Below are 23939 nucleotides of genomic sequence, written 5' to 3' on the forward strand. Positions count from 1 at the left end.
CCCTTAAACTCTACCTATCCCTTCAGTGCCAAAGTCTGAACCATTACACATTCCCTGGACTAGGTATTCCCCTTCCATAGATCCCTTTGTGGGTCACCTTCCCAGTCCTTTTTTGGAAAGGCCAGAATCTACCTTAGGGATGTCTGTTCGATCTTTCAGGTACATGTTGTGAGATTGGTGGATCAGCTTTTAGCGGCCAGGGATCTTCCTGCCCCTTGAAGGCTTTGGCTGAGACGTCAGAGAGAGATTTTTCAGTGTGCAATAAATCCTTTGGTGGAGTTTGTGTTCGTTGTTTATTCTTGCTTGGTTCCTGTTGTTTCAATCTTCCTGCCCCTTCTCAGACCTCTCTCGAGTTTTTTCTCCTAGGACTCCTCCAAATTTTCCTCCTCTCACCTTCTCAGGAGGATTAGAGCCCTCCACTTCGATTCTCTCAGTTCCAGCTGTCCTGGCGATGACAGGCACTCCTTCTTCAGCTCCAGGGGCTGCTCCGACATCTCTGGTTCCCTTGAAACCAGTAGGTTTCCGGGGCCATAGCTCAGCTGTCAGTTCCGTGGGTTTCAGATCAGTTCTCATTATTTATTCAGGAGCAGTCCTTGGCTCTCAAAACCCTGGCAGTTATGGGTTCCTCCTCGGCTTCTTATTCAGATGGCGGTCCTTATGAGTGGGGTGTGACCTCTGTTCCAAGGTAGTCTTTCTCAGTTCCCAGCTCCCATCCCTGTTTGGGGGGGCTGCCTTCTAAGTCATGGATAGGGCACTAGCCTCTCTGGCTTCTCAGCTTGCCCCTTCTGTATCAGTGTGTCATGTCTATACCTTCTGGTCCAGAGATGCCACAATCTTTCATGTCAGGGCAGCGAGCACTGAAGATGAAAGTTACTAGGCCCAATTTCTATTGAGTCTTCATCAGAGATTCCGACTGAAGAACCACCCCGAAAGAAGACGTGCAAGAGGAAGCATGCAGAGTCCCTGGAAGAATCTGTCACAGAAGACATGTATATCGATGAGAGGGAGAGTTCTCCTTGATCACCCCCTGAAGAGGACTCCTTTGGAGGCATTCTGGAGATCCTAAAACATAGGGGTGATTTGAGGCCTAAAGATTCATCCTCTGAGGAATCTGTGTACTTGCAAGCCTTTGATGCTCGCCCATCTACTTCCTGGGTGACTCCGCCTGCTGACGACCTCATTAAATCGATCACACAGCAGGAGTGGAAGGCCCCCGATTCCATACAGCTGATTCCCAGGAGACCAAACAAAATCTTATCAGCCCCAAAAGATCGCAATACTGGGCAAAAGGCTTAGCAGTAGATGCCATGGTGGTGGCAGGCACCAAGACGGAACTTGCTGATCAGAGTCCCACTGTCCATCCACCTGAGAGTCTAGAACGATGGACAGATTTGGAAAGCAGGTGTATACTTCATCTCAGGTCCTTGAATTTCATGGCACACTTCAGATCCCTCTGGAATCTAGTGATTAAGGAGTTATCGGATACCCTCGCTGGAGCTGTGTCTGACAAGGTGCGGGATAAAGTTGCCCCTTAGCTGGCCACTCTGGAGTGTATATTTAACTAGTCTATGGGGTTCATCACACATGCAGTTGAGGTGCCGATCAGAGCAGCAGGTTCAGGCATTACCATAAGGTGTTATGCCTGGATGCATTTCTGTGAATTTGCAGAGCCTTTCAAGTCTTCCTTCATGAAAGCTCCTTTTGTTGGATTATCCTTGTTTGGCCCCAAAATCAAAGACTCACTAGCCAGGTGCAAAAAAGATGGAAAGACCCTTTAATGCTGTGGGCATTTGTTTTTCTACTCCTCAGCAATCCTACTGCAGGAATCAGAGGAGTGGGACGATATGGTTCAAGAAGTCCCAAGGGCTTTTTCAGAATACAAGTGGCAAAAGCTCCACTCGGGGCAGATGGGTGAGCTCTAATGGAAGACGCCAATTCTTTGGCAAAGGTGGCCCATGGAACCAGGGCTCCAGACACACCTTTACTGGACAACCATACCAGTGCTCCTGAAAGGGGGTCTGACTGCTTACCTCTGGAAGCAGTCAGGGGAAGATTTTCACTGCATCCTACAGCCTGGCAACTAATAACTTCAGATTCTTAGGTGCAGAAAGTCATTACCAGGAGGTTATCATATCCCCTTTGTTGTTTTTCCAAGATCACAAAGAAGAGTTCCCAATGTACCACCCAGTCAGAGTGACCAAGCATCTTTGGAAATTCAAAAGCTGCTAGAAGAAGAAGAAGAAAAAAAACGTCATTCAAGAAGTCCCACCACCACCAGACCAGATAGGGTCTGAATTATACTCGAGGTTCTTTTTAGTACCAAAGAAGGCAGGGGACTGGAGACCCATACTGGATCTCAGCCTTCTGAACAAGTTCATTCAGCAAACAAAATTCTAGATGGTCACGGTTCAGCCTATACTTCTCTTTCTAGAGGAAAATGTCTGGATGTGCTCTATAGACATTCAAGATGTGTACTACCACATAAAAATGGGCAGACGCTCCAGAAGATTTCTCCGCTTTTGGCTAGGAGAGTCATTTCCAGTTCAGAGTGCTGCCCTTTGGTCTCACCACAACCCCAGGCCGTTCACCAAATGCATGGCAGCAATCATAGCTCACTTGAGACAACACAGATTCTGGGTGTTTCCTTACTTAGACGACTAGCTCCTTACTACCCCCATGAGGCGTCTACTGATTCAAGCCACAAATTTCATCTTGCACCTTTTCAACTCTTTGGGCATCACAGTCAGAGAAAAATCCCAGCTGACTCCGTCACAAGACCAAGAATTTACAGGAGCTCACCTCAATACAATCTCTTGTGTAGCTTCTCTCCCTATTCACAGACTACAAAAGCTAAGGTCTCAAGTACGATTCATCATATCCAAAGACAATGTCCTGCTCAGCTTGCCCTTCAAGCTGTAGGGTCTATGGCAGCGACAATTATATTAGCACCTCTGGCAAGATTTCACATGAGGCTACTTCAATGGCTCTTAGTAACACAATGGTCCATCCTAAGAAATCTAATGAGCTATCCTATTCTAATAAGTTGCTGCAAGAAGGAGCTATCCTGGTGGATGCAGTCAGAGGAAATTCTGTCCATCCCTTTATCCCCTCTCAGCTCATTGCCATGGTGACTATGGATGCCTCCCACATTGTCTGGGAGGGGGGTATTATCTGGGAAGGACAATCCAAGGCACTTAGTCTCCACACAAGACCAATTTGCACATCAATAGCCTGAAATTGAGGGCAGTGCTCTTAGCACTGCAAGCCTTTCAATCTGCCCTCCCTCTGGGGACAGTTGCAATTCAATCAGGCAACATGTCAGTAGTTTGGTACATCAAGAAACAGTGTGAAACCAGATCTTACACCCTGTGCCAGGAAGCTCTCAGAATATGGCAATGGGTGATAACTTCCAACTGCTTTCTAGTCACAATGCATATCCCAAAGAGCTCCAATGTGAGAGCAGACAAACTAAACAGATGCATTCTCCTGCTTCACAAATGGTCTCTCAATCCCAAGATGGCGATGAAAAATTTTAATTGTTGGGGCCATCTTTGCTGTGCTCTCTGCTTCCCCAGTGAACAACAAATACAGCAGCTACTTTGCCCTAATCCCCCCTTGGGGTAGGGGGGGAGTCCCCAGGAGATGCTCTCCTTCTCGAGTGGCCCTCAGGTCTCTTCTATGCCTTTCCCCCTATCCCCCTCATTCCCCTGTTCTTGAAGAAAGCCCAAACATTGAGAAGCAAAGTGATCCTCATTGCACCCTTCTGGCCCAAAGTCTGGTTCCCATTTTTGTGGCCTCACCTGATTCACTGTCCATGGATTCTGGGACCCAGTTCCAGACCTGCTGTCTCACCCACAGGGACTGGTGCACCCCAATCTTCTCAGCCTGAAGCCAACAGCTTGGTTCCTCCAATTCCATTAGCTGCCAGGTAGAGTAATGTAGCTTCCTTCCTCAGTACAAATAATTATTCTGGCTTCTCACAAACCATCCACCAATGAAACTTTATCTTAGTAAATGGAACAGATTTTCAATTTGGGATGGTTCAAATAATCTAGACCCTTTTTCAGCACCTGTTGAGAAAGTTTTAGAATTTTTAGCTTCCCTTTTTGATCAGGGAGCTTCTGATTCCACCATTAAAGTTCTATTAGCTACCGTTTCTAATTTCCACAATGTCTACAATGATCATGCTTTAATTTCCCATCACTTATGTAAAGTTTTTCTTAAAGGTGCCTTGTGTATAAAGCCTCCATTCAAGGACCCTATAGCTCCATGAGATCTGACTTTGGTTTTGCAGTCTTGGGTACTCCCGCTCTTTGAACCAGCAACAACTTGCCATCTCAAATTTCTGTTGTGGAAAACTGTTCTAGTAGCCATTACTTCTGCCAGAAGAGTTTCTAAGATTCAATTATTATGTCCCCATATCTGTTTTTTCATAGGGATAGGGTTTTGTTGAGAACCAACCCTTCCTTTCTTCCTAAGATGGTCTCAGAATCCAATATCAATCAAGCTATTGATTTACCTGTCTTCCTTCCCAGTTTCTCCAATAAAGGTGAATACTGTTTGTGTTTACTGGATGTTCACAGACAATTATGTTTTTACCTTGAGAGGATCAAAGATTCTAGAAAACTGGACCAGTTATTTGTTTCCTTTTCAGGTCTAACTCTGGGAAGACATGTCTCAAAAGATACCTTATCAAGATGTCCAAGAGATAGTGTTACCATTATTTACAATTAAAATAACCACAAGTTACCTGTGCTTGTAAATGCGCATCCACCAGATCAATAGCCATGTCAGCTGTGTTTCACTCTAAGGCTCCCATGGATGAAATATGTGCAGCCACAACATGGGCTACTCCACATACCTTTATCACTCATTACAAATTGGATAATATCTGCAGGGGAACAGCATCCTTTTTGCACCATGGTTCTCAGGAATATCCTTCCATAAGGCCACCCAGGACGTAAGTAGCTGGGGTCTCTGTCCCATTCATCAAGAATGAATGAAGATTGACAACATCAGATAAAGAAGTTATGTTCTTGCCATAATGTCCCATCAGTGTTGTCGATCTTCATTCATTCTTGACATCCCACCCTCCTTCCCCCTCCTACAGATTTCCTGGAGGATTGGACAATTGTTCTGGGAACCTACAGGTTTTCACCTTCGATGTGACTTCTACCTTTATATATTTGTTCTTCTGCCATACTATTTGGCTGCAAACTCGATCTGAGGTAATGGAGAGAGGGGCACTGTGGGTAGAGTCATAGCTCAAGAGTTTTTTGGCTGGCACGAGTTGTATAACACTCAAGCCGGTTCTGAGGATCAAAACAGAGTCCCATTCATAAAGAATGAGTGAAGATCGACAACAGAGATGAAACATTATGGTAAGAACTTAACTTCTTTTTTTCATTTGTATAAAATGTATGATTGACTATTTCATAAGTGATACATCAATAAAGATGTTATTTAAAAAAAAAAAAAAAAAGTACATGCTAAACAGAAGTACTAGCACACAACCTTGGAGGATGCTACTGGTGACTGTTCTCTTTGTGTAGGTAAATTCCACTATTTTGATTTTCTCTGTCCTAACCGTGAGCCAGCTGTCAATACAGTGGGCACCACAGGAGTCTATTCTCAGTTTATTTAGCGTTTCTACTATGCCACAGTGGGGAACTATGTCAAAAGCTTTGGCCAGGTCAAGGTATGTGGGGTGTACCATTTTGCCTTCATCCACTGCTTTGGTGACCTTTTCAAAAGGTTCTACCATGTTGAGTAAGCATGACCTGCCCTTAACAAATCCACACTGAGAAGAGTCCAGTGTTTGGAGGTTCCTTGTGTCTTGACTGATTAGTTTCATAAGTCTTTCCATGGCTTTGCATAGGAGAATGGCCAGACTTATGGGTCTGTAATTGCCTGGGTCTGTGAAGGTCCTCCCTTACGCAGGGGAATGGCTGTAGCTGCTCTCAATTTACTTGGTGCAAAATCTGTATGGAGGCTGAGAATGAACAGTGTTATTAGGGGTGCGGCTAAATCATGCTTCATGCTATTTAAGATGCCTCCAGGGATACCGTCAGGACCCATCAATACAGTATTTTTAGCTTTTGATAGCACTTTTACGACTTGCTCTTTTGTGACAATTGGAGGTGAGCCAGTTTCAGGTTTATCTTGAGAGAACAATGGAGGAGAGAAAGGGGAAAATGTAGAACTAAATTTATCGGCCAGTATACTTGCTATATATTCAGCCTTAGGTCTAAGTAACATTGTTGGTAGTCTGCTCAGTGCACTGCTGCATTGTGCTCTTGAGACTACAAACTGAGAAATGTCTTGTGATTGCCTTTGGCTTGGGTACCTATTTTCGCTGGAGACTTGGCTTTAGTGGATTTTATTACGCTCCTGAGTTGTTTATTTTACTGACAAAGACTAATATTCTGTGAATTATGCTTCTTACTTGACTGACGAAGCTAGTGCAAAAAAGTAAACTGAAAAAATAAAATGGTGTTCTTTGTAAATATTTCATATAACTTAGGAAACTACACACTATTTTTGATTAATATCAAAAGATCTCCAAAAGTATCAGTTCAACATGTGTAAGATTCCACAAAGTACCAGCTCAAATCGTCATGATGTGTCAGCAGATATGACTCGTCTATAAAAACCATGGCACATGCTTGGTTAACTGGCCCTCATAATTTGCTATCAAGACTTGAGTTTGATATTCAGTGCATGAATTGATTAATTGCTGTACCAAGATTCAAGCTGCCAGCTTGGATCTGGTTTGATTTAAATGACTGAAAGATACACAGACTGCCTTGGCCAAGCAGATGTAGCTAAATTTAGCTGAATGAGGGGCACTCGGTTTGCAAGAAAAATATTGTTAAAGTTGTTTTTTTTTTTTTTTTTTTTATTAAACTGCTTTTAGTTGCAGCTTGGTGTATTGCCTTTTAGTTGCAGCTTGGTGTGTTGCCTTCTCCCTCCATCTGTATTATGGTTTACCACTTAGCCCCCCAAACTAATCTACTCTCAAAAAAATTAGACTACACATTGAGCTAACACAAGCTCACAATTTATACAAACTGATATCTCTTTAGAAAAATTAATGTACTTCCCATGGCACTTTAAAAAGTAACAATGGAACTTTTACCTTAGATTATCTACTAACATCAAAATATGTTTACAAAATAAGCATCTTCAACTTTTACATATATTTACCCTCCAAACACTTCCAGAAGCCAATTGCCTCAACTGCATACCCTATATTTAGCCCGATAAATACATTCAGCAAAGAATCACATGTTCAACACTTCCTTCAATTTACAAACTACAGCCCAAATGTAATCCTATCTTTTTTCTTCAAAGTTCTGAAAAGAAAGAATCACACAAAATTTAACTAACCAAAAGCAATTTAATCTCCCATCTATAGCACATATTCAGACTATGCCATAGCACTGAAATCTATCCTCAGTACACTTAACTAAGGACTACAAATATTCTTGTTCCTGGACATATCTAATGTATTTGATGGTATCATACCTACCACCACTAGCAATATTACTGAAACAAACTGACCCTTCAAGAAAAGGGTTCAAGAGCTACCTCATCCAAAATACAGAAAATGTACAGTGACAAATCGACTCTTCTTTCCTACTTATAACTGTAGAATTCCCACAAGGATCCACTCTAGGCCCATTACTATTTAACATCTTCATAAATGAAACACCTATTTCATAGAATAGTGATCAATAGTACAACATATAGACGAGTCAACATTAGTATGCGCTAGACTCTTAATCATCAATACGTAACAAACATTCCTTCTGACAGTTAGCTAATACTTTACATTCCAAATAGACAAGACAGATGTAATGACATAACTAACAGACTGCAGAAATATAACCTACACACACAACCACAGCAAGGGCAGAACAAAGGGAATGGTTGCCCCAAGAGCAAGTGATTGGTGGGGGGATTGTAATCGGCAATGTAGAAGTGCTGTATTATTCATTAGGGATATTACCATCAGTCCTGGAGAAATTTTTCTTTTGCTCCTCAGGCTTGGTCCAATGCGGTGCCAGTGCAGAGAACCGCCCAGGCTACAAATCTTCCTAATCTACCCAGACAAGTGAGAGCCTAAAGTTAGAACCAAATAATTACAAACAAATCAACCAACCAATAGAAAAGGTTCAGTATATTCAGAGTGTATAGTAAAAAAAATAAATAAAAAAAAAATTTAATTTGGTCCCAAATGACGCAAAAAAAAAAAAACAAGTTTCAATTTCTTTATTTATATATATATATATATATATATATATTACATACACATACATACATACACACACACACACACACATATATATATATATATATATATAAGATATAGATATAGATATATATACATATATATGGGTCTACTTGACAAGATCGAAAGCCCACATCACCAAATCATCATTTAAATGACTCCTCTCACATGGCCGACTGCTTCTTTTCCTTGAGTACACGGTCGGTTAACATTTGGAAGTTTGCCCTTTTCCCCACTATAGTGTGATCTTAGAGTCAGTATAATTAGTTGGGGGGTGGGGCGAAGCCCCCCACTTGTTGGGTTTAGAGTGTTTGTGTGGTTTCTTACGATTTTTTTGTCATCCGCTTCCTTTCCCTGGGTAAAATGTTGGTTATGTGAGGAGTCGTTTAAAATTAAGATTCTGTGATGTCTTGATCTTTGCGTCTTCGGGTAAGTGGACTTTTGGTCTTTTCAAGTAGACCCATTATACACACACACACACACACATACATACATACATATATATATATATATATATATATATATACATACATACATACACACACACACACACACACACACACACACACACACACACACACACACACACATATACATATCATAGGAGATCACTAGGCTAATGGCCCTGGGGTCCTTACAAGACTAGCCAAGAGTTTATCCCCAAAAACAAAACCTCAATCATCACCTGTTGCCCCCATCGATAAGGGACACAGGTGGAAACCCTAGGACAAATTTGTGGTTTCCCATCCACTCATCAAGGTTGCACTTGAAGAGGGTCAATGACATACTTTGTTTGACGTGTATGGGGAGTCTATTCCAGAGACGGGGCAGCCTCTGGTAGACAAACCTCTCTCTCCAGCAGGTTTTGTTAATGTCACATATTAGACTTAGGCCTTTCGATCGGGTAATGCGCAAGGAGTTAGACTTATGGATATGGATCATCTCTGGTAGAGCAGGGTCTGAGATTGCCTTTCGATCGGGTAATGCGCAAGGAGTTAGACTTATGGATATGGATCATCTCTGGTAGAGCAGGGTCTGAGATTGCCTTGTAGATGAGACACAGCTCACCTCTGAGCAATCTGTACAATAACGAGTAGACTGATAGTGATATGAGCCTCTCCACATAGGACAGTTGTTGGGAGGCCATGGATTCTGTTTGTGAGGTATTTCTGTGGCCTTTCCAGTTGGTGCAGGTGTTTGGAGAGGTACATACCAAATGGGGCGTTGTACTCAATTATTGGTCTAATGAGGGAGGAGTACAGAAAGGTAATAATCTCCGTTTTTCTGGATGCAATCCCTTTACTTATGAGATGAACCACGTAAAAGGCTTTTCTCACCACTGCCACTACTTGATGGTTGAATGTAAGATTGCGGTCAACCTGTGTACCCTGGTCTCTCACCACACGTTGTGTGCTTTGGGTGTTGCCATTGATATGGTAATCAACAGGGGTCATGTTTTGGCAAAACAGTATGATAATACATTTTTTTGCATTTAACTTAAGGTTATGACTTTGGCACCAGAACCTTGTTGCTGTGAGATCCTCTTGTAGTAGGTTAACATCATTTGGGGAGTCAATGACAGCACCTAACTTACAGTCATCCACAAAATTGGTCAGCCACAGGCCTTTTGTTTTTGCCTGGACCTCTGAGAAGTAGATGCCAAACAATAGGGGTCCCAGGACAGATCACTGGGGAGTACCACTAGTGAGAGGTCTGCTGTCAGAGGTAGGGGCACCTATTTTGACCACGTGGGTCCTATCGGTGAGACAGTTGGCCACCCATCTGATGAGATAGGGATTTACAACAAATTGTGCTAGCCTTTCAATGATGCTCAAGTGGGGGATTGTGTCAAAGGCTTTGGCCAAGTCAATATATATATGTGTGTATGTAGACATTTGATTTTATATATTTATATATATATATATATATATATATATATATAGAGAGAGAGAGAGAGATTTTATATATTGTATACACACACACTGGATATAAAAAGTTTACACATCCCTCTTAAAATGCCTGTTTCGTGATATAAAAAATGAGACCACAATAAATCATTTCAAAACTTTTCCCACCTTTAATATGACCTATAACCTCTACAATTCAATTGAAAAAAAAATCTGTTAGGGGAAAAATATAAAAAATAAAAACTGCAATAAGCTGGTTGCATAAGTGTGCACACACTTAAACTAATACTTTGTTGAAGCACCTTTTGATTTAATTACAGCATTAAGTCTCTTTGGGTACACACCTGCCATCAATTAGAGAGACTCTGATTAACCCCAAATAAAGTTCAGCTGTCCTAGTAGGATTTTCCAGACATTTTCTCAGCTGGCTGCTACAGCAAAAGCCATGATTCGCAGAGAGATTACAAAGCATCAAAGGGATCTTGTTGTTGAAAGGTATCAGTTAGGAGAAGGGTACCAAAAAATTTCCACAGCATTGGATATACCATGGAACACAGTGAAGACGGTCATAAAAAAAAGTGGAGAAAATATGGGACAACAGTGACATTGCAAAGAAATGGACGTCCCTCCAAAACTGATGAAAATAAGATGAAAACTGGTCTGGGAGGCTGTCAAGAGACCTACAACAACACTGAAGGAGCTGCAGGAATTTCTGCAAAGTACTGGTTGTGTACTACATGTGACAACAATCTCCCGTATTCTCCACATGTCTGGACTATGGGGTAGGGTTGCAAGATGCAAGCCTTTTCTTACACTGAAAAACATCCAGGCCTGGCTAAAATTTGCAAAACAATACATAATGTCTCCCAAAAGCATGTGGGGAAAAATTATGGTTTGATGAGACCAAGGTTGAACTTTTGGCCACAAATCCAAAAGGTACATTTGGTGCAAAAACAGCACTTTGCATCCCCAAAAGAACATTCAGATTGCTAGATGAAAGAAAGCAACAAGCCCATTCCTATTACATCAATACAAAGAAAAGCTTCTGAATCAAAAATAAGAAAGACAGGCAAAGGCTTGAGAAAGACAGAAATAAGAAAGACATACTGATAACACATATGCTAACAATCATGAAGTGTAGTTGTCCACACACAAAATTTATTTACCCTTACGAATGACCTGGAAATTTATACAGTCAAAGATGCTTACACTAATATGGTAGAAAAGTGATGGGCATAAGAGTATTGAATCAAGGGTCAGCTGAATAAAGCACAGTTTGCAAATATCAGCACTAACATGGGCAAACATTCAGGCTGTTTAGCATTTCTAAAACACTAATAAACTAAAGCAGTAACCTCTTACTACTTTCTTAAGATTAACATGGCCAGTGATTGGTTTAATGTGTTAATGGTGCTTATTCCTCAGGCCAGTGTGTCCCAATTACAAAGACGCTGAGGAAATTAACTGCCTTTCCAGTTTTACACCACAGAAACAAATTAACCAGATCAGGACACACATTTATGTGAAAAACAGAGTGGGTAAAAGAAGCTGTGGCAAAACAATCCTGTTTCCCAATTTCAAAGACAGTCTATTCAGGGCTATGCAGTGGTAAGTGCCAACAGGCAAATCCTACTTAGATGTTGACGTTGGTTTCTGGTATTCTTTGCCATCGCCAGATGTTATCAAGCCATACTAACAATAATTCCAATGTCAGCTTATTTATACTCATTAACGAGGTAAGTAATCCCCTTTTTTAGTAACGTTTGACTCTAGCCACAAGGACCATGGAAAATGTTTGTACACATCTGTATAAATCTCTAAAAAACTCTAAATCAGACCTACAGTTTAGAATATAATTTAGCATATTATAGACAATCAAGCAACATATCTTTGGGGTGAGACCAGCACCCACAAAAAAAACACAGGCAAAAAAGAACAAACTCTACATAGAGTGAAACCAGAAATCAGGGGTGAATTCCAGACCTTGTGCATAGATCATACCACTGAGCCACCCGCTAGTCACTACTTAATTATGAAGCAACCAGTTTTATGAAACAAGTTTTAAGAGATGGCATTCTTTGGATGTGAACCAAGCCAAAAATTGAAAAGCTACAGCAAACCTGAAGTTATAAATTCAAGAAAACAAACCTGGAGTAGAAATACAGGTGGTTCAGAGGCTGGATATTATTTTTATCTGAAGTAGATGGATTTGCAAAAGTTATGCCACAAGATAAATAAACAGATAACTCCACTGATCTGACATAAACAGATAACTCCAAACTCCACTGATCTAACACAGCAAACTAAACACTGCGAGGTGGAGTTTTAAATGGAAGGGTATGTGTCACCTGAATCTAGAGCAAAGCACAAGCAGAGTTGTACCGGTTTCTGAAATAAGATGCCATCCCAGCAAATCACAAGTAAACAATTATTGAGCTGGAAGGTAGTATCACCTGTTTAAACGTTAAAGCAATAATTATATAAGTGTGCACACTGGAGCTCCTTACCGTATTCTTCAGCCCGTTGTGTTTTGCCTGGCGAAACATTTCTGCATTGACCTTAAGACCCAGACCACACAAGACTTTGCAAAGGGAGCCGATAGCCTGTCGTAAACCCCGTCTACCACTACCACCTCCCTCCAATACCGCCTTGATACCAGTGTGCCCTGTCGCTGGTCTCCCATGATTCTTAACCTCATGACTTTGTGTTACCCCGGTGCTTTTCTGCACCCTTGTACCGTCATCTGCATGCCTTAATCCTCTATTCCCACTCATACTGACTCAACCAACCCACCAACAACAGAAACCCTAGCAACAGCACTGAAACTAAGACTTAATTCTGCCGCCACTGACGTTACTATGTAAACATTGGAAGTGACATCATGCTCGAAATAACTTCCCGTGCAGTGTATGACTTCCTCGCGGAAGTAAGGATTTTATGAGTAGTAGTCAAGATTGTTGCGTAGTTTAAGAAAATAAGTGATCCAATGTAGTGGTTGCAGTTTCTTTGAAGCCTCTCTGATTTTTCTTTCTCTTATTTTATTATTTATTTATCATTTGTTGACCGGGAAAGTCCGACTAGGTTCCACAGAGCCTGTTTTCAGCGGAGGCCCGGGGAGAAATGCTCCAGATGCATGTCTTTGGAATGTGGGAGGAAACCCACGCGAACACAGGGAGAACATGCAAACTCCACACAGAAGGCACCCCAGGCGAGAATCGAACCGGAGAGCCTCTTGCTGTGAGGTGACAATGTTAACCACTGTGCCGCCCAGTTTTTTTTTTAACTTTTGGATTAATGGATAGCTGTCAACCTTCCATCTCCGAAACGAGGAGTACTAACCCTCATAATGTGGAAAAATGCATAAACTATGGAACGCATACTAACAGCCTTCTAACAACTTCAACTTGGAAGGTCATATAATGGTTAAGATATGCTTGTTTTACTCATTAAAAAAAAACAAATCTCAGACAAATACTAAAATAGACAGGAGCACTTTTAAAAGTTTAGTACTGTTAACCTGAGACAATGATAGTGTTAAGAGAATGTAAACCTTTGGCAGCTTTAGGCAGCAGTGAACCTAGCGGTCGCTCAGCCAACCACAGCAAGTTATCTTATCTTAATATTTTGTAACAGGTCTGTTGAACCAATAAAATCTAGTACGGCAAGCTATATACTTAATAAACCAAGTGAGTTGCAGTAACTTTTATTTAATTCTCCTTTAAAAATGAAAGCTGTATCTGGTTACAGTAATACTGTGTTTTATCAAGTAACAGGCTTCATAATACCCTTACTTAATGTTTTACCATTGACAAAGTGCCCCAGGTTTAGTTTAACCCTGCTAGTGGTCATTCTTCACTAAAGCTAACGAAAGTAGCCAGTTTTAGATACCTGCAATACCTTTGGGCCAGTGTACCTCAAGAGGAATGTGCCTCATTTGGGGTCTTAAAACATTCATGTTCCTCGAAGTTCCACATTGAAAGGATCTTGTCACCTTTTCAGTCTTAGCAATTTTTTAACTGATATCCATGGTAAATAGAACTGAATCATACTAATTCATTATAAGTACTATTATATAATTAAAATATCACATTTTAACCATCCTATGAGCTTCTTAGATGAAGTTGTTAGTAAGCTGTTCCTGATTGTTCCACATTTTGCCAATTTGTTCCACATTATGAAAAGTAATGTTCCTCATTTTGGAGATGGACAGTTGAGAGCTACGTCTTTGGCTGCAGCGAGTCACTTAATCATCCCTGATTGTGTGGGAGTCCCACAAAAGCTGCTGTTAGTTGTGGAAAATGAGGGGAAAATGTACTAATTTCCTGATTATGCTCTTTAACCTGAACAGGGCTGTAATATGGCCCTGTTAGATTAAAGCTGATAATGAACACAAGTAAGGTAAGCACTACAGAGTTCAGCAGCCCAGGGTGACTGATCTCAGTGTGGGATGGTTTTCTCTTTCATGTTTTTTTTTATAAATATTGACAGAAAAAAAATACTATAACTCTCGGCTTTTTTGCTGGAGAATTTTGTGCAGTGCTAATAGTAGCAGAATAAAGGCTCAAAATCAGGAACATGTTTTAAATATTCTAATTCAGTTAAAAAGTTAATAGAATAACACCTTTTGCATCAGCATGCATTTTTGCACAATAAGAAGTATAACACTGGATTTATTGACTGTAATCCTGAGTGATTTACTAGAAAATCAGACTTTTTTATAAAGGACAGAGTAAAATTATGAGGCAAAATCTGGAATGGTCACTGAAATCAGGGAAAGTGACAGGTATGCATTACTCTACAATGAGGTAAATAAAAATGACTTAACCTTGCTGCTATCTGGTAATGCTAAACAACAGTCACTATGTTATTTGTTTGTTTGTTTTTATTTACTTACTTCCTAATCTGTAGTGTCTTAGTCTGATAGTGGAGCTTTTCTCCTCGGGCCTCTGCTGAAAATGGACATGTATCCAGCCAGACTAGCCCGGTTAACAAATGTAAAATAAAAAAATAAATAAATCTGGTGTGGCAGTACCAGTGTTGCACAATGTACTGCTATTTCCTGAAATAAGTACAAAATTGGTATTGCTGTGGCTTGTGTGTGTGTGTTTGTCTGTGTAAAAAAATGTCACAGATTTTTATCTGTGCACATACCTAATAATACAAAAACACATACATTATTCTTCTTGGTATCAATAAAAATGCAGCTAACAAGTAATTACATTTTAAAAGTAAGGTATAAAATATAACATAGAAAATTCAGGCACATATCTTCTAGAAGTCTACTAGCCCCACTCTCCAGACTGTATAAATGGATACAGCGAGGCTGTCTTAATTATCTTAGACTGTGTGGGGCCTCACTAAAGCTGTTAGAGGGAGAAAAATGAGGAGAAAAACTGTATTAGTTTTCTGATTATACTCTTTAACCTGAACAGGGCTGAGATATGACCCTGTTAGGATAAAGCTGATAATGGCCTCTGCTCTCAAATGCACCCATTCTAAAATCAGCCATACTGAAGTGTGTGTGCAGAATGTTGCTGCAGGTTGTGTGTGTGTGTGTGTGTGGGGGGGGGGTTGTGGTTATTACTCTTTTAATTTTCATCATAGTCAAACCTTAGAGGTGTGTACAGAAGGTTGTTATTGCTTGAGTTTAGGCTGGGAACAGTGTGGTCATTGTTTCTTTTACTTTTCTCAAAGACCTCATAGGTGCACAAAGAAGGTTACTATAGCTTGTGTAGGGGCAGTGTACTGTCTAGCAGCAAAGTAAAATACATTACTGTAATCATTAATTTTTTCTGTTTTCTCACAATCACTCATCAGGCGCGTATACAAGTACCTGCCTTTGGTGTTACTGGTGAACAGTGAGGAGGCATGCTATGTATCTGTATGTCAGCAGTCACTTGAAATACATGACTGTGCAATTTGAGCTATTGCTTTTATCACAGTCTACCACCAGAGGAATGCATAGGCAGTGACTGTCTTTTTTTTTTGGGGGGGGGGGTCAGGGAGGCAAGCAATATTCCCAGATGGGACCTGAGGCTGCATATCCTCACAACTGTCTTGTTAGTTTATTTTGAGGTATATTTTGTCAGTGCTTTGAACATTAAGCCTTGACACAGCTTAGGTCTTCCTTGAAAGAAAAAAAAAATAAGACTGAAATCTTTTCTTATTCATGATTTTTGTTTAGGCCATCATTGGATTTAAAGGTTGGGAAACTGCTCTAAAATGCATCCCAGAGCATCTGTAATCTCTATGGCTTCTGGGGGCACCAGTTTAACTGAGTTATCTCCTAAATTATTACTATGCTGTCTTGGTCGGGAAAGGTGTGTTGAAAGGATGCAAGGAAAACTAAATCTGAACAGCAACACTGAATCTGTTTCATTAATCATAATTTCTGTTCAAGCAATCATTGGATGAAAACGCTGTGTAAAAAGAAAACAAAATGTTAAAATGCACATATTCCAGGGGAAAAATAGAGGGGGCACTGGAGGGTGTATATGCCTTTGTGTGTGGGGGGGGCTGAAAAGTACAGTTTTGTACCTACCATAAATGTAGATGTTCGAGGATCTCCATTGCTGCAGTCCTGACTAATGGGTACTCCGCTGCCCTCCATCGGCCCGAATACCAAAGGGCTAGATCTGGCGTCGGTCATGGCGCCCGAGACTGGCGTGGTGTCAGTATAAATGCGCATGACCGGCGCCATAACTTTAGTCTTTCTTGCCTCAGATGTCAGAATGCAAAAATAAAACACCACCCAAAAACCCCAATCTAAAAAGAAAAAGGGGGAAGGAGGGAGGGAAAATTGGACTGCAGCAATGGAGATCCTCGAACATCTACATTTATGGTAGGTACAAAACTGTACTATGTTCGTCGTCTCCCATTGCTGCAGTCCTGACTAATGGGTAGAATCCCAGAGCCACGGAAAAAACAAAAAGGGGGGTCGGACAACTAAATAGCCTGAGGAGCTGCAGACATGCCCTGTAAGACTGCAGTGGCAAACCCAGCCCTAGACGTAGAATAAAGAGGCAAATGATAATGCTTCGTAAAGGTATGTACAGAACTCCAGGTAGCTGCCTCTAGAATGTCTTTAGTAGCTACACCTCTTAAAAAAGCAGTAGATGTGGCCGTAGCCCTAGTAGAATGAGGCCTGATCCCAACTGGAACCTCTTTACCATGATGAGAATAACAAAAGCAATACAATGGCCAATCCACTTGGAAATAGTTTGTTTCGAGACAGCCTTTCCACGGAAGTCACAGCAAAGAAACAAACAACTGATGAGAACTTCTGAACTCTTTGGTTCTGAACAAATAATATCGTAACTGCCTATGTACATCCAAAGAATGCAAAACTTTTTCCCCTTCAGTTTGGGGGTCAGCATAAAAAGTAGGCAAATGTATAGACTGGTTCAATGCCACATTAGAAACCACTTTAGGCAGAAAAGTAGGATTAGTGCGTAAGGAAACTCTGTCCCTGTGAAAAATCAGAAAAGGTTCCACTGCCATGAGAGCCTGTAATTCAGATACCCTTCTAGCAGAAGTAACAGCCAACAAAAAAGCAGTCTTCCAAGACAACAACTTCAAGTCAGTCGTAGCTGCAGGTTCAAAAGGAGGCAGAGTCAGCTTCTCCAAAACAAAATTAAGATCCCAAGCAGGAATAGGAGCCCTCCGTGGGGGTCTTATATTCTTTGCCCCTCTCAGAAATTGTTTAAGCAATGGATGTGAAAATAAAGGAGGGTCACCAGCATAGTGAGCAGAAATAGCTGCAGCATGCACTTTAATAGAAGAGAAAGACAAACCCTTGTCCAATAACATAGTCAAATATTGCAATGTACAACTCAAATCAGGCAATGTGACCTCAAAGCCTTTAGCTGAACTCCAAAGAAAAAATCTCTTCCATTTATCAGCATAAACTTTTCGAGTACTAGGACGCCTGGCTTCCAAAAGAACATCCAAAACTTGTTGAGGGAGCTGAAGGCCCTCATTCTCTAAAACTGAATGTGCCAGGCTGTCAGGTGCAGGGATCGCACCTGGACATTGAGAAAATGATTGTTTTCTTGAGACAATAAGTGAGGAATCCGTGGTAATGGCCAAGGGGCCTCCCGAATTAAACTCCTCAACAGAGAGGGTACCAATGCTGACGAGGCCAATCCGGTGCTATAAGGATCATGCACGGTTTGTCCCTCCTGACTTTCAACAGGACTTTTGGAAGAAGAGGCAGAGGAGGAAAGGCATACACGTGAAGGTTGCTCCAACTGAAGGATAGTGCATCTATTTTCCAGGCTTTCGGATGAAACAGCCTTGTGCAAAACAGAGGTAGTTGGAAATTCAGAGGAGAAGCGAACAGATCTATGTCTGGAGTTCCCCAAGCCATGGTCAACTGACGAAACACCTGAGGATCCAACTTCCATTCGTGAGGATCCACCATTTGTCTGCTCAGAACATCTGCTAATGAATTTTGTTCCCCTGGCAGAAACTGTGCTCGAAGAGTGATGTGCAGATCCAAAGCAGTTTCCCATAACAGCATTGCTTGTCTGCAAAGAGGGTAAGAATGAGTTCCCCCCTGCTTGTTGATGTACCACATGACAGTTGTGTTGTCTGTTCGAACCAACACCAGTCCCGGGCGAAGCAGATCCTTGAATGCTTTTAAGGCAAATTGAACTGCCAGCATCTCCTTCATATTGATATGCAAGTGAAGCAACTCCGGGGGCCAAAGGTCTTGAATCCATTTTCCTTTGAAATGAGCACCCCAGGCTGACTCCGTGGCGTCTGTCGTTAATATCTGACTTGCCTCTGGTTGGGTCACAGAGAGTCCCTTGTTTAGGTGACATTCCTGAGCCCACCACACAAATTCCTTCTGGATGCAAGGAAGAATCGAATGACAGTGTCCAAATCGTGGCTGTGTTGAGTCCAAACGCTTTTGAGATACCATTGTAGCTTCCGCATATGCAGTTTGGCATTGGGAAGTACTAGAATGCAAGATGCCATGAACCCCAAGGCTTGAAGGACTGTCCTTGCAGTCAGCCTGGACAGGACTGATAGCTGTAGGAAGTACTGGTGAAGATTTCTTTGTTTGTCCGGGGTAAGAAATGCCATCTGAGTCGCTGTATTCAGACTCACACCCAGAAAACACATCTCTCGTGAGGGTACTAGACTGGACTTTATTTCGTTCACAGAATACCCCAGGCATCTGAAAACTGTCATCACACACTGCAGATGTCGAAGTAGGTCGTGCTTGTCTTGAGCCAGTATCAAACAATCATCCAGATAGGGATAAATCTGAATACCCCGTAGTCTGAGAAAAGCTATTACTGGAGCCAGGACTTTCGTGAATACCCTGGGCGCAGTAGATAAGCCAAAGGGCAATGCAGAGAACTGATAATGCAAATTCCCAGTCCGAAACCTCAGGAATTTCCTGCAACTGGGCCTGATAGGAATGTGAAGATAGGCCTCCTTGAGATCCAAAGTCACCATCCAGTGATCCCTGCCCAGCATAGGCAACAGCTGTTGCAGTGTTAACATCTTGAATTTCGGAATTTCTAGAAAGGTGTTTAGAATGGATAAATCCAGAATGGGTCTCCAAGTATTTCCTTTCTTTGGCACTAAGAAAAGACGGGAATAAAACCCTGTGCCCCTTTCCGCCGAAGGAACTTCCTGTATTGCTCCCAACCGCAGCAGAGAAGAAATCTGTGCCTGTGCTTCCAATTTTTGCTGATGAGGCACATCCGGCATACCGCTGAAAGGCGGGAAAGTGTGAAAATAAAATTTGTAGCCTCGAGTTACAATGTCCAACACCCATTTGTCCTGGGTAACCAAATGCCAATTTCCGTTGAAAAGTCCCAGTTTTCCGCCCAGAGGAGCTGCCAGCAAAGCAGAGTCCGGCAGCGAAGACAGGTCATTGGGTCTGCTTCCGAAAGGACTGACCCTTGCCCTCCCCAGCAGAAGGGGTAGAGGAACTCAAAGACCTAGAAGTAACAGGGCCCTGAAAGGAAGCCCTACCTCTACTACGCCTCGACTTGCCTCTAGAACGAAAATCCGAAGAGGGAAAAGACCATCCCTTAGCAGGCCAATTCCTATTGAATTTAGGAGGCTGAACCTGTAAAAATTCCTTCACTGTCTGCATAGATTTAGCTTTTTCCTCCATTTTTTCAAAACTAATTCCACAGGAGGGCCAAATGAACATCAGACTGCAAAGGAGCATCCATAATATGAGCTTTAACATGCTCCGACAAGGACTGATCTTTAAGCCAGGCATGTCTGCGAACAACAGAACTAGTAGCAGCCACCCTGGAAGAAGCTTGTAAAGCATCAAAACCACACTGCAGAGAATGCTTCCCAACCTGGTCTGAAGCATGCACTAAATCCTGAAGCTCCTTACAGTCAATACCTTCAGCTAAAGCATCCACTTTACATTTCAATTGACTTAACAAAAAATTCTGATACTTGAGCATATGAAACTGACAATTCAAAGCCCTCATAGCCAAAGTAGAAGAGGTATACAGTTTTTTACCCCACCTATCCAGGGCCCTAGCATCTTTGTCCAGAGGAACTGGATTCTTAACCACAGAGGCCTTAACGCCCTTGGGGCCTTGAGAAATAGTTTCAGGATCAGCCCTAGGGCTCTTAAACAAGTACTTGTGAGCTTCCCGAACCCCGTAGTATCTATCTGGTTTAACAGGGGCAGGAGGCAGAGAATCCGGGTTAAGGGCAGCCTCAGAAAACACATCCTGAACAACATCCAGTACAGGAGGAATAGCCAAGGGCCTGTGCTGAGGCAAAAACAAAAATTCTCTCAGCCTTTTACGAGAATCAGAATAATCCTGGCCCTCCCATTTGAAATGTTCCCTCATGGAATGCAAAGTTTCAGAGAAAGAAAAATCTTCTGGAGGGGACGAGAGGAGAAGCATCCTCAGCCCCCGAATCAGAATAGGGAGGGAAATCCTGAAGGCTTTCCACAGAGGAATCAGACTCAATGGAAGACTGAACCAAACCCTCCAACTCTGTCTCTACCCTGGGCCTCTTCTGAGGGGGAGGCATGGAACCCCTAATTAAAGAAATCAAATCTTCAGCCATCTTCAGCATGTGCTTCCTAGGAGCTGGACCCTGGGGAAAAGCACCGGCAGGGGCAGATTTGGACTTAGAATGGCCTTTGCCTAGAGAAGGAGGAGGCTTAACCACCCTACGAGGGGAGGGAGCCACAGACAACAGAGGAGCACCCTCAACCTGGCCTAACAAAGGAGAAGCCACCCCCTGTAGTAACAAAGGCTCCCCTTGACACTCAGGCACACCGTCAGAAAGAGCCACTGAAGCAGCCAGTGGTTCAACAGGACCGACGTCCGGAGCGGACGCCCCATCCTGCTTGGACCGCAAAGACTTTTCTTTGCGCTTCCTAGAAGAGCCAGTCGTCGGAGAATCCAACGGCATGTTGTAATTACAACGGTTACCAAACACCAGCCTAGCACAGTCCAACCGACGTTTAATAGTACGCTTATTAAAAGTAGCACAAAAGCGACACCCAACAACGTCGTGCTCAGGCCCTAAACAAGGAATGCAGAGTGAATGGTAATCCCTATGAGGAATCTGTTTCCCACAAGAAATACAGTTATTAACTTTTTCTGACATCCGACAATACTGAGACAAGAAAAAGACAAAAAATAAAATGTCCCCGATGGGGTACTTAGCCCAACTTGGTCTCCGGTCTGAAACTCGAAAACCGACAATTCCAGAACGCCGAACGGCACTTGCAAATTCTGCTTCTGCTCAGGACAATGCGGCAAGAAAGACTAAAGTTATGGCGTCGGTCATGCGCATTTATACTGACACCACGTCAGTCTCGGGCGCCATGACCGACGCCAGATCTAGCCCTTTGGTATTCGGGCCGATGGAGGGCAGCGGAGTACCCATTAGTCAGGACTGCAGCAATGGGAGACGACGAACATCAGTAAGCAGTGCCTAGGGTGCCATTTCTCCTAAGTCTAGCCCTGTACACAGAGTTTTTGTAATGTATTATTGTTGTAACTAAATGCCAGTAACTGTGAATGTCCCTTTGTGAGATGGGTCAACATAGTGTGGTACACAGGCCTGTTGTAATGTGAGAGTATTGTAGCTACACGTCAGTTTGTGTGTATTAATCCTAAAAGTTTGCAATATGAAAGAAAAGGTTGCTTAGGAGGGGTGGCAGTGGCAGGGTGATACTTCGACTGAAAGTGCTTAGGGAGCCCCCAACTTGACATTTGCTGGGGGCCCCCAGAATGCTAACACCAGCCCTGATATTTATTTTGTAAAGTAAAAGAAGTCTATAAGTCTAATTATTGTCATTATTTATTTATTAGGTGTAATTTACCACTTTTTCTCCAAATGTCACATTTTAGGAGACATTAAGAGGACTGAGCTAAAATCTGAGTTGAAATTAAGGACAGTGATGCAAGTTCTATTAATGATACAAATTAAAGAATAATGACTTCAGCAGACAGTGCAATAGGACAATTCAAAAAGCAGAGGTTCACATTCAGACACTTATTCTGCCAGCTTCAGCTTTCAGGATGATTACTAGTTGGATTCATGGTAACAACAGCTATAAAGGGAGCTGAGGTACAGTTTGAGCAAATGGCATTACCTTTTAGGTCAGACATTGTTACCCAGTATTGCTTTGATGATTCATTGGTAATGGCATATGTATCATATTCCAGAAATTGGTGCAATTAAATTGCTTTCACATGACTGATGCAGTATACCTGCTGATTGTCCAGCAAGACATGTACCAGGTTTGCACTGTGATGTACAATATGGGCCTCAATGACTGTCTTTAGCGAGAACATTAAAAGTGATCACCAGGACCCTACATTTTTCATCATTAGTTTCTATTACTCTTACAGTACCTGCATTAGTATGTAGCAGCAAGGTTGGTGTTGGTGTATTGTGCCATGCAGGCATAATTCATCTGCATAATTAGGCTTTGACAATTTTAGTTATATCTGCATAGATAAAAATGGTACCCTGTGTGAAGTGGGGTGCACAAAAAAGCAATTACTAGAAAATGGAAATCAAAGTCTAAACCAACTGTTTGCAGCAAACTGCATAGAAAAATGAGAATTGTGGGAACAATACATGTAGAATAATGTTTTAGAGGAGGAATGAGGTTTGAGGGAAGGCAGGGATTGAATGAGCTATGTAATATTCAATGAACATGATTGTATAGAAAATTATATGTGCTGTATAATGTTTGCAACTGAAAATACGTCAATATGGTTTGATTTCTTATATATAAATGTATGCTTGCCTATGTCATACATCGCAATTCAATAAAGATGTTTTTTGTTTTAAGAAAACAAACATCTAAAATTAAACAAACTAGATATATGCAAACCTTATTGCAAAAATCTAAACACCAGCAGAAATCTAATCACAAATTACTTCTGAAAATTTGAGGATATTTTCCCTAATTCAGGACCTGCTATACATAATGCTGTCTGGAGCAATCTTGATACACCTTTCTGCAACAGTCATACTGAAACAAAAATATGTCCTACAAATGCCCCTAATATATAGAATAAAATAATAGACCTGCATAGCTTTCTGCCCCCCTAGCATAACTGCAAGAACAGAAACCTGGCTTAAGTTAGACTCAGATGATTAAGAAATACTGATTCCTGACTATAACTACCCACAATGATCATAATAGTAAAAGATCTGGTGGCGTAGCCATTATATATTCACAGACTTTTAACCTTGAGTTGCACCCTACA

The 23939-nt window shown here is 41.8% G+C and overlaps 1 protein-coding gene across 1 annotated transcript in view; it reads right to left on the reverse strand.

Moving 5' to 3' along the window:
* Positions 1 to 13095, reverse strand: part of TEDC1 (tubulin epsilon and delta complex 1) — a 264463-nt gene extending 251368 nt beyond the window's left edge. Inside the window, exon 1 of the mRNA XM_044074102.1 lies at positions 12708 to 13095. Within this exon, the coding sequence (XP_043930037.1) occupies positions 12708 to 12974 (267 nt within the window). The 5' untranslated portion in view covers positions 12975 to 13095. The remainder of the gene's footprint in view (positions 1 to 12707) is intronic.
* Positions 13096 to 23939: the final 10844 nt, after the last annotated feature.

Source organism: Protopterus annectens, chromosome 6.part0, assembly GCF_019279795.1.
Source record: "Protopterus annectens isolate FY-2018-M chromosome 6.part0, PAN1.0, whole genome shotgun sequence".
NCBI classification, from domain to species: Eukaryota; Metazoa; Chordata; order Ceratodontiformes; family Protopteridae; genus Protopterus; species Protopterus annectens.